We start from the raw sequence: 9,092 nt of genomic DNA on the forward strand, positions 1-9,092 counted from the left end.
GGCTGGGGATTTGAACCCGCCACCTCAGGTGTACGTGGCTGGCGCCTTAGCTGGTTGAGCTGTAGGTGCCAAGCCAGTACAAAGGATTTTGAACGTCAAGTAAGGACCCATCCAGTAGGTAGACACTATTTAAATTATTCTATATCAGAAAGGATTTACTTTGCCAAGATTCTTGGCACTTTTATATTAACTTAAATTGCATTGGGGAAAAAACATAATAGTAATTGAGAAGCAAGTAATTATAAGCAATTATAAGCCAAATTATGTTTATACCACAATTAGTGTTTGAGGTGGTTTAGTAGGCAGATTCTTCAATAAGCAACCATCAAATAATTGAATAGCTTGTAAAACAGAAATACTTCCTTTATCTTTATTCCAACTATAATAACCACATTCTCTTTTAATTATCATTATAGTAAAATAAGCAACACTTACTATCTTTTTGTCCCAATCCTCAGTTTGAGTTGGATGCTTTTAAAACCATGGCAAGAGTAGTATTGTATGGACCTCACAACATAGTTCTTTCAACAGGTTTCATGCAGACTGGGAATCCAGTTCTTGTAAGACAAGTACTGCCCTGCAGGGTATCTAAAGTGCAAACTCAAGCCATGTCTTGTTTTCAGTACGGTTTTCCTGCTGACATTATTTTATTTCACTTTGAAATAAGTTTTTCTCTAAAGGCGATAGGGGAAAGTCTTTCTGTCTTGTGGCAATAGTAATTTTTAAGTCAGTTTGGGGTATTTTTTTCTCCCATATTCCCAAATAAAAGTCATAACTTCGTTACCACAATTGTTGCCACCACCTTAGGTTTAACTGACCACAACTTGACAACTATTTTATACTTTTATAAACTGATGAGCGAAATATTACATGTATGGTTCTTTTAAATTACCACTAGTGAAAGCTCTAGAATCCCAGTTATATGTATTAATGTCCATGTAAACCCTTCTTAACAGCACTGTGAATTGTGGGGGTGCAGGGAACCCCCTTTGATTATTAGTTCATCAGTTTAAAAAAATTCAAAGGAAAGCATATCAAATAATTTCGGATTACATTTAACAAATCTAGTTTCTGGAAACAGTTTTTCTGAAAAACTTCCCACTAGTTGACCTAATGGAGCACGGAGTTGCCAGTACCTCACCGACGCTGCAGCGTTCAGCCAACTCCGAGGTTTGGCGAGCTACACGGTGGGAGGTGGGTAGAGTCGAAGCTTTCCAAGGCTGGGCGCCACGTTGCTTTTCCCATAAGAAAACGGGAGACAATGCTTTTCTGGCTATTGTATAAACGGGTCGAGAATTACATTCATTCACACAGGAATTAAGGCGTGAGCAGAATTAAAGCGCCTTCTAATTCGACCCCACCAACGTGTGCGTCACGGACAAATGCCGAGCTTTAATGCCTGGCTGCATTCCCCTCCGGGAAAAATACTTTAAAGAATAGCCAAGTACTTCGACAGTCGCGGTGAACTGCACCGGATCAAACCACCACGCCCGCCCGGCACTGGCTCCCGCCCCCGCCGAACGCGCCAACACACCCCTAAGGACCCACCCTTGTCCCTGCTAACCAGTTGTTTCACGCGACGCTGCGAAGGCTTCCCTCAACCCTCCCTGGCTACTCTGCATTCGACCCCAGGTTTCTAGTTCCCAGATGTACAACACAACACCATCTCCGGCTCGGGGGACAGCAATAGCCCAAACCGTAGCGCAACGGGCAGCTCCGCGCGCTCACAGAACGCCATCGGCCTGCCAGCCGCGACTAAGCGGCGAGTGATTGACAGGCGTCGGCCGCTATGGGCTGTGAGGGCGGGGCTTTGCGTCACTTCCTGGCCTTTCAGGGAGCCCGGCTATATAAGGTCGGTGCTCACGCAGCGCCCTCGCTTACACAGTATGGCCGGCGACATTAGCTAGCGCTCGCTCTACTCTCTCTAACGGGGAAGCAGCGGACTACAAGAGACTGAACTGTATCTGCCTCTATTTCCAACAGACTCACGTTCAACTTTTCGCTCACAAGAAGAAGCCGGGGAAATTTTATTAGTCCTTTTTTTAAAAAAAAGTTAATATAAAATTATAGCAAAAAAAGGAACCTGAACTTTAGTAACACAGCTGGAACAATCCGCAGCGGCGGCGGCGGCGGCAGCGGCGGGAGAAGAGGTTTAATTTAGTTGATTTTCTGTGGTTGTTGGTTGTTCGCTAGTCTCACGGTGATGGAAGCTGCACATTTTTTCGAAGGGACGGAGAAGCTGCTGGAGGTTTGGTTCTCCCGGCAGCAACCTGACGCAAACCAAGGATCTGGGGATCTTCGCACTATCCCGAGGTGGGTCCCTGGGGCTCTTGCTGACATATCTGGGTTTGGGGCTGTTCTCCTCGCCAAAGCACCCAACGCGGGTGGAGGCCGGATTCCCTGCAGCCTTCAGGTGGGGCCAGGTCCACGGGCAGGGTTCGCTTCGGTGGCCGTGGAGGGTGCCCGGTTTGGAGTGGAGAGGCCGCGTCCACGCGGGGCCGGAGCCGGCGTCTCCCGCGCGGTTGCCGGCCGGGCACTACCCTGGGGGAGGGGAGGAGGCCGGCGCGGCCGCGTGCTCAGGTAACGTCCCCGGCGGGGCGGGCGGCGCTTCTCGGAGTGGCTGAGAGGCTGGCGGCCCGCGCCTCAGGACTTCCCTCTAGCAGGCGTTCCGGGCCCTGGGGGGGGTGCGCGGGTTTTCTCCCGGCAGGTGGGGCTCGGCGAGCTTAGTCAGGCGCTAATTCGGGCGTGCCCGCCTCGGAGTGAAGGAGGGAGGGAGCGGGTCTAGAGTAGGACTCGGTCATGCCTTGGGCGCCGGCAGGCCTTGCGTGAGGGGCGGGCGGGAGAGCAGGCCTCCCACCCGCGCTCGCCGCGGGCAGCATGTGGCGCTGGGGCCGCGGGGATTGGGCGGGAGCAGTGGTGTCGCAGTGGCGGGGCGCCGACGCTGCCCTACTGCGTTCTGCACCAAAGCGGCAAGGTGGGCGGCACGATCTCTGGGGCGGCCGCAGAGCCCGCCGAGGGTTGCTGGGGAGTCTCTTGACCTTGGGTTGTGTAACCTGTTACAGAGTCGGCGGGATCCGGGGGAGCGGGGCGGAGGAGAGGTGCGGGGTGGGGCAAGGTTTGCACGCATTTGCAGGGTAGAGACCGGTCTGACCCAGGACATAATGCCTTTAATGCCTTAAGCTTGAGCAAAGGAATCCGGGGCCCCACTACGGCCGCGGGCAGTCGCGCGAGAGAGCCGGGCGGATCGTGTAGAAGAGAGGTTTTAGGGGTCTCGCTGTGGAATACAAGCTCAAATAAAAAGCTCAGGCGATACCGGGCAGCTTGGGCCTTGTTCCCGAGGGCAGTCACACCAAGCGCGACCCAGTGCCTTCTTAGGCCCCTTCACGGGTCCACTGGCTCCCTCCGCAAGAGTGCGGCGAGGGTGGCGGTGAGGCCGCGGAACCTGCAAGGCCCGCTTCATTGGGAGGCGGCGACCAATGAGCTCCTGGGGCCCGACCGGGAGCCTGGCTCCGGGTGTGGGCCAATGGGCGTTTTAGGAATGTTGGCTGCGCTCGCGGCCGTGCTTTGACAAAAAGCAACTGGAGGAAAGAAACCGGGCAGACACGTGCTGCTGAGACTTAAGGCACGTTGGGAAATCCAGTGTCAAGTAGTACATCTTGAAGATTCCATTGTAGAAAAAAATGACCGTTTTAGCCAAAATGCCACAGTTCTCATTTTTCAGGCATTGTGTGACACATGTATGTAATGCTCATGATGTGCCAGGTTAAAGTCTGAAAGACCGTACGTTGTAATATAGAAAGCGGTGTCATTTCTCAATGACCGACCACTGGGAAACTTAGTATTTCCTCCATTTCACAGATGGGAAGACTAGTACTTCTAATAGGCGTTTGATAAAGCGATTGTGATCAATGTTATTTATTACCTAGGAAAAATAATGGTTAAGAACAGTCCTACCTAGAAATGAATAGCAAAAATTGTGAATGTTTGAAGCCTTAAGTAATTTGTAAGTACATGTTAATAAACGGATATGGGTTTTGTTCTCACTGAAGATCTTAGTCAACAAAAAGATAAGCTCCAGAATTTAAGCTTGGGCTTTTTGGCTGTTTAGAGCTTACTGAATTAAAAGATGCCGAGGTTAAAAAGTTGCCCTTCTTTCTTTAAATTTCTAAAAGCCACGTTTACTTTGCACTTTAGCTGCTTCAGCTAAAGTGACTCTTAAAATTATGGCCAAAGTTAAATATTGAAGGATGTAATAGTCTCTTTTGGTAGCGTTCATGATTTAGTGCCATCCATTTTGTGGACACTTAACATTCTTAAACCACTGTAGAGGCTACCACCACCTCACAACTGCTGTAAAGGAACCCAGTTAAACAAGAACTGGAAAATCTCTCACACTGGAAGGACATACAAGAATGGAAAAATACCTTAGATTAACTAAGGTCCGTTGGCACTTTTGTAGGAACATTTTTCAGTGACAAGCAAGGATTTGCTAATTAGGTTCTTTAGTAGGAGGTATCTGAACTAGTAAATGCTGACCTAAAATCAGTGGGCTGGCAACGAGGAGTCATTAATGGAGTCTTTGAGGAGGGGGGTGCTAGCCCCAGAGACCCCATGAAAGATTATCATAGTTATATGTAAGAGTAATGCATACTGAAATAGTTAAATTCCTGGCCTCTGGAATAACAAGATTTGAATTCAGACAGCATTTGGATAGCTGTGCGAATTATTTCCTCTTTTCTAAGATGGAGACAGTGTTATCTAATTTGTGAGTGGCAGTTGTGAGGATAAATTAACGTATGTAAGGTACTAAAGTATAACCTTTTTAACCTTTATTTTTTATTTTTACTTTTTCTTAAGTACAAGGATAAAATCTGGGGGTGATGTGGGGACAGACTTGCCTTATAATCCGAGCATTTTGAGAGGCTGAGGCTGGAGAATGGCATGAGCCCAGGAGCTTGGATATCAGCCACAAACTGAGGGCCCACCTCTACTAAAAAAAAAATTTAACCAGATGTGGGGCCACTTGCCTATAGTGCCAGCTACCAGGGAGGCTGAGATAGGGTTGTTAGAGCCCAGGATTTGGAAGCTACTATGAGCCAGGATCCAGCCAGTGCATTTGAGCCTGGGCAGGAAGAAAGACCCTATCAAAAAAAAAAAAAAACTTTCTCTGTTTACTTTTTCAAGCAAACAAGACTAGAGAAGAAACAGATTGAAAGTCTAATCTAAAAGATTAGATTAGCCAGCTGCCACCTATAACCCTAGCACTCTGGGAGGCCTAGGCAGGTGGATTGTCTGAGCTCACAGGTTTGAGACCAGCTTGAGCGCAAGCAAAACCTTGCCTCTCAAAGTAGCTGGGCTTCGTGGCGGGCACCTGTAGCTCCAGCTACTTGGGAGTCTGAGGCAAGAGAATCACTTGAGCCCAAGAGTCTGAGGTTGCTATGAGTTATGACATCACAGCACTGTACCAAGGGCAACAAAGTGCAAGAGTCTGAGGTTGCTGTGAGTTATGACATCACAGCACTGTACCAAGGGCAACAAAGTGAGACTCTGTCTCAAATAAATGAAAGATTAGTTTAAAAGGGCCTAGCAATTCAGTGTAGTATCTTTTTTTTTTTTTTTTTTTTTTTTTGAGATAGAAATTTTACTTTGTCACTCTTGGTAAAGTGCTGTGGCGTCATACATAGTTCACAGTAACTTCAGACTCTTAGGACTAATTTCCTCTTGCCTCAGCCTCCCTAGTAACCGGGACTAGAGGTGTGTGTCACAATGCCTGGCTATTTTTTAGAGATAAATCTCACTCTTGCTCAGGCTTGTCTCAAACCTGTGAGCTCAGGCAATCCACCCCGCCTCAATCTCCCAGACTGCTGGGATTGTAGGTATGAGCCACCATGCCTGGCCTGTAGTAATTTTTTTCAAGTAATAGGGTTACTGGAGAATTTCTGACTGCTTTAGTATACTCATCCTTCCATGGAATAGTCATTAGTTGCTTTATCTTCACTTGATAAAAATTTGAAAGCCAAAAAAGTCCTTGCCTCACATCTCACCCTCAGACACTTCATTTAAATGTGACAGACTAAAGGAATGGCTTAAACAAATAACGTTTGGTTATAACACATATTAAACATAAGGATACTGAAGATGTTAAGGGAGTTGAGAGGCTGAAATGTCCAAAGAGGGTTACTGAAGATCCTTAAAGACATTAAAAAGGTAATGATATTACAGGAAAAATTTCTAGAAAAACGCCTTTCCAAAACTAATGCAAGAAGAAATGGAAAACCTAAAACAGTCCTGTAACAGTTATATAACTTGAATTAGGGATTACTCATCTAAGCCCAGATGGTTTCACTAAAAGTGTTCCATAATTCGAGGAAGAAATTATTCCTACCTTTTTCACACCATCTTCCAGGAAGTAGAAGGAACACAATTCCCTCTATTTGCTCTTATCCAAAGACTGGAAGATGCTTCCTAGTCCCCAAGAGGTTATTTTACCTTCCATATTTAGATGTGTAATCCATCTAGAATTGAGTTTGTACACGGTATAAAGGAAGAGAATTCACTTTAGGCAAAAATGGGCTCACCTTTCCCTTTTTTTTTTTTTTTTTTGTAGACAGAGCCTCAAGCTGTCCCCCTGGGTAGAGTGCTGTGGTGTCACAGCTCACAGCAACTTCCAACTCACAGCAACTTCCAACTCCTGGGCTCAATCGCGTCTCCTGCCTCTGCCTCCCAAGTAGCTGGGACCACAGGCGCCTGCCACAACGCCTGGCTTTTTTTTTTTTGGTCGCAGCCATCGTTGTTTGGCTGCAAACATCATTGTTTGGCAGGCCCGGGCTGGATTCAAACCCACCACCTTAGGTATTTGTGGCTGGTGCCTTAGCCACTTGAGCAACAGGCACTGAGCTACCTTTCCCAGTTTTAACACCAAGTCAAACTGGAACTCTCTTCTTGAATGTTCACCTCATACTAAACACTTAAACTCTTTTAGGCCATTTAGTATAATTTCCTTGAGTATAATCTGAACAAATTATGTAATGTGAATTTATTACTGGTTTCAAAATATTAAGGGGGTACAAATGTTTTTGTTTCATGGATACCTTGTATAACACTTAAGTTGGGGCTTTTCATGTGCCCATCACCAGAATAGTGTTCATTGTACCTGATAGGTAGGGTTTTTTTACCCCTCCTTCCCTCTCTTGGTTTCTAGTGCCCTGGTGTACCTATCATTTTTGTTTCCAATTATTAGAGTGCCTGTGGTGTTTTTCTGTTTCTCAGATACCTCCCTTAGTATAATGGTCTGTAGTTCCAAGGAGGCTGTTGGAAAGGAAGTTATTTGATTCTTTTTTATGGCTGAATGGTACTCCATGGCATAGAAATTAACATTTTTCTTTATCTAGTCATTAGTTGCTGGGCAGTTAGGTTGATTCCACCTTTGTAATTGTGAATTGTGCAGCCATAAACATTTGGGTGCTGGTATCTTTTTTGATAAAACAACTGCTTTTCCAGGCTGGGCGCTATGAAGTAATGGCTGTTGCCTGTTGTCCCAGCTACTAGGGAGGCTGAGGCAGGAGAATCGCTTGAACTCAAGAGTTTGAGGCCATGTCATTCTAGCCAATGTGACAGAGTGATCTCTATCTTGAAAAAAAAAAAGAAAAGAAACCAACAAACTCTTTTCATAGTGGTTGTATTTAGCAGCAATGTATGAGAGTTCCCAATTACTATGCATTCTGTCCAACACTTCAACCTTTTTTTTTTTTTTTTTTTTTTTTTTTTGAGACAGAGCCTCAAGCTGTCCCCCTGGGCAGAGTGCCATGGCATTACAGCTCACAGCAACCTCCAACTCCTGGGCTCAAGCGAGTCTCCTGCCTCCGCCTCCCAAGTAGCTGGGACCACAGGCGCCCGCCACAACGCCCGGCTATTTTTTGGTTGCAGCCGTCATTGTTGTTTGGCGGGTCCGGGCTGGGGATTCGAACCCGCCACCTTAGGTGTACGTGGCTGGCGCCTTAGCCGGTTGAGCTATAGGCGCCGAGCCACTTCAGCCTTTTCTAAAAAACAGCTTTATTTTTTTCTTTTTTGAAAGAGAGCCACCATTGCCCATTTGTTCATCTGTTTTGAGATAAGAGTTTCACTGTGTCCCCCTCAGTAGAGTGCCATGGCGTCACAGCAACCTCAAACTCTTGAGCTTAAGCCAGTGGTTCTCAACCTTCCTAATGCTACAACCCTTTAATACAATTTCTCATGTGGTGACCCCCAACCATAAAATTATTTTCGTTTCTACTTCATAATTGTAGTTTTGGTACTGTTACGAATTGTAATGTAAATATCTGATATGCAGGATGTATTTAGGCGACCCCTGTGAAAGGGTCATTCGATCCCCAAAGGGGTTGTGACTCATAAGTAGAGTGCTGCAGTGTCACAGCTCACAGCAATCTCAAACTCTTGGGATTAAGCGATTCTCTTGCCTCAGCCTCCCAAGTAGGTGGGACTACAGGTGCCCGCCACAACACCCAGCTTTTTTTGGTTGCAGTTGTCATTGTTTAGCAGATCCAGGCCAGGCTCCAACCCTGAACCCTCCAGCCTCTGTGTATGTGGCCAGCTCCTGCTCACTGAGATACAGGCACCGAGCCCATGCCCATTTGTGTTATATCTGACAGAAAACTCCTTATAGTTTTAGTTTGCATTTCTCTAATGATATTGACCATTTTTTCATATGTTTATTGGCAATTTGTCTATCTTTTGAGAAACTTTTTGTTTATGTCTTTTGCCCACTTTTGTGCTGTGTTGAGTCCTTTGTAGATTCTGGATTTTTTTCTTTTGTTGAATATAGTTTACAAATAAATACTCCATACCACTCTGGGTTGTCTGTTTACTTTGCTGGTTATTTCCTTTGCTGTGCCAAAGCTTTCTAATTTTTTTAAGTCCCATTTATTTATTTTTCTTATTGCTGTATGAGAGTTGTTTTTTTTTTTCTTTTTTAACAAAGGAAACTCTTCGCTGCTATATACTTGGATTCAAGGATATTGTTAGAAAAGCAGTAGTCTAGGGATATCCAGGTGAATGAATGTGGGTGACTTGTGGACTTCTAAAACTCACGTATT

The 9,092-nt window shown here is 45.8% G+C and overlaps 1 protein-coding gene across 1 annotated transcript in view; it reads left to right on the top strand.

The window, feature by feature from the left end:
- The first annotated feature begins 1,872 nt into the window (after positions 1-1,872).
- AMD1 (adenosylmethionine decarboxylase 1) overlaps positions 1,873-9,092 on the top strand; it is a 27,221-nt gene continuing 20,001 nt past the window's right edge. The window contains exon 1 of the mRNA XM_003781591.3: positions 1,873-2,313. Within this exon, the coding sequence (XP_003781639.1) occupies positions 2,204-2,313 (110 nt within the window). The 5' untranslated portion in view covers positions 1,873-2,203. The remainder of the gene's footprint in view (positions 2,314-9,092) is intronic.

The sequence above is a fragment of the Otolemur garnettii genome, unplaced genomic scaffold (genome assembly GCF_000181295.1).
Source record: "Otolemur garnettii isolate 467f Iridium unplaced genomic scaffold, OtoGar3 scaffold00002, whole genome shotgun sequence".
Classification (NCBI taxonomy): Eukaryota; Metazoa; Chordata; class Mammalia; order Primates; family Galagidae; genus Otolemur; species Otolemur garnettii.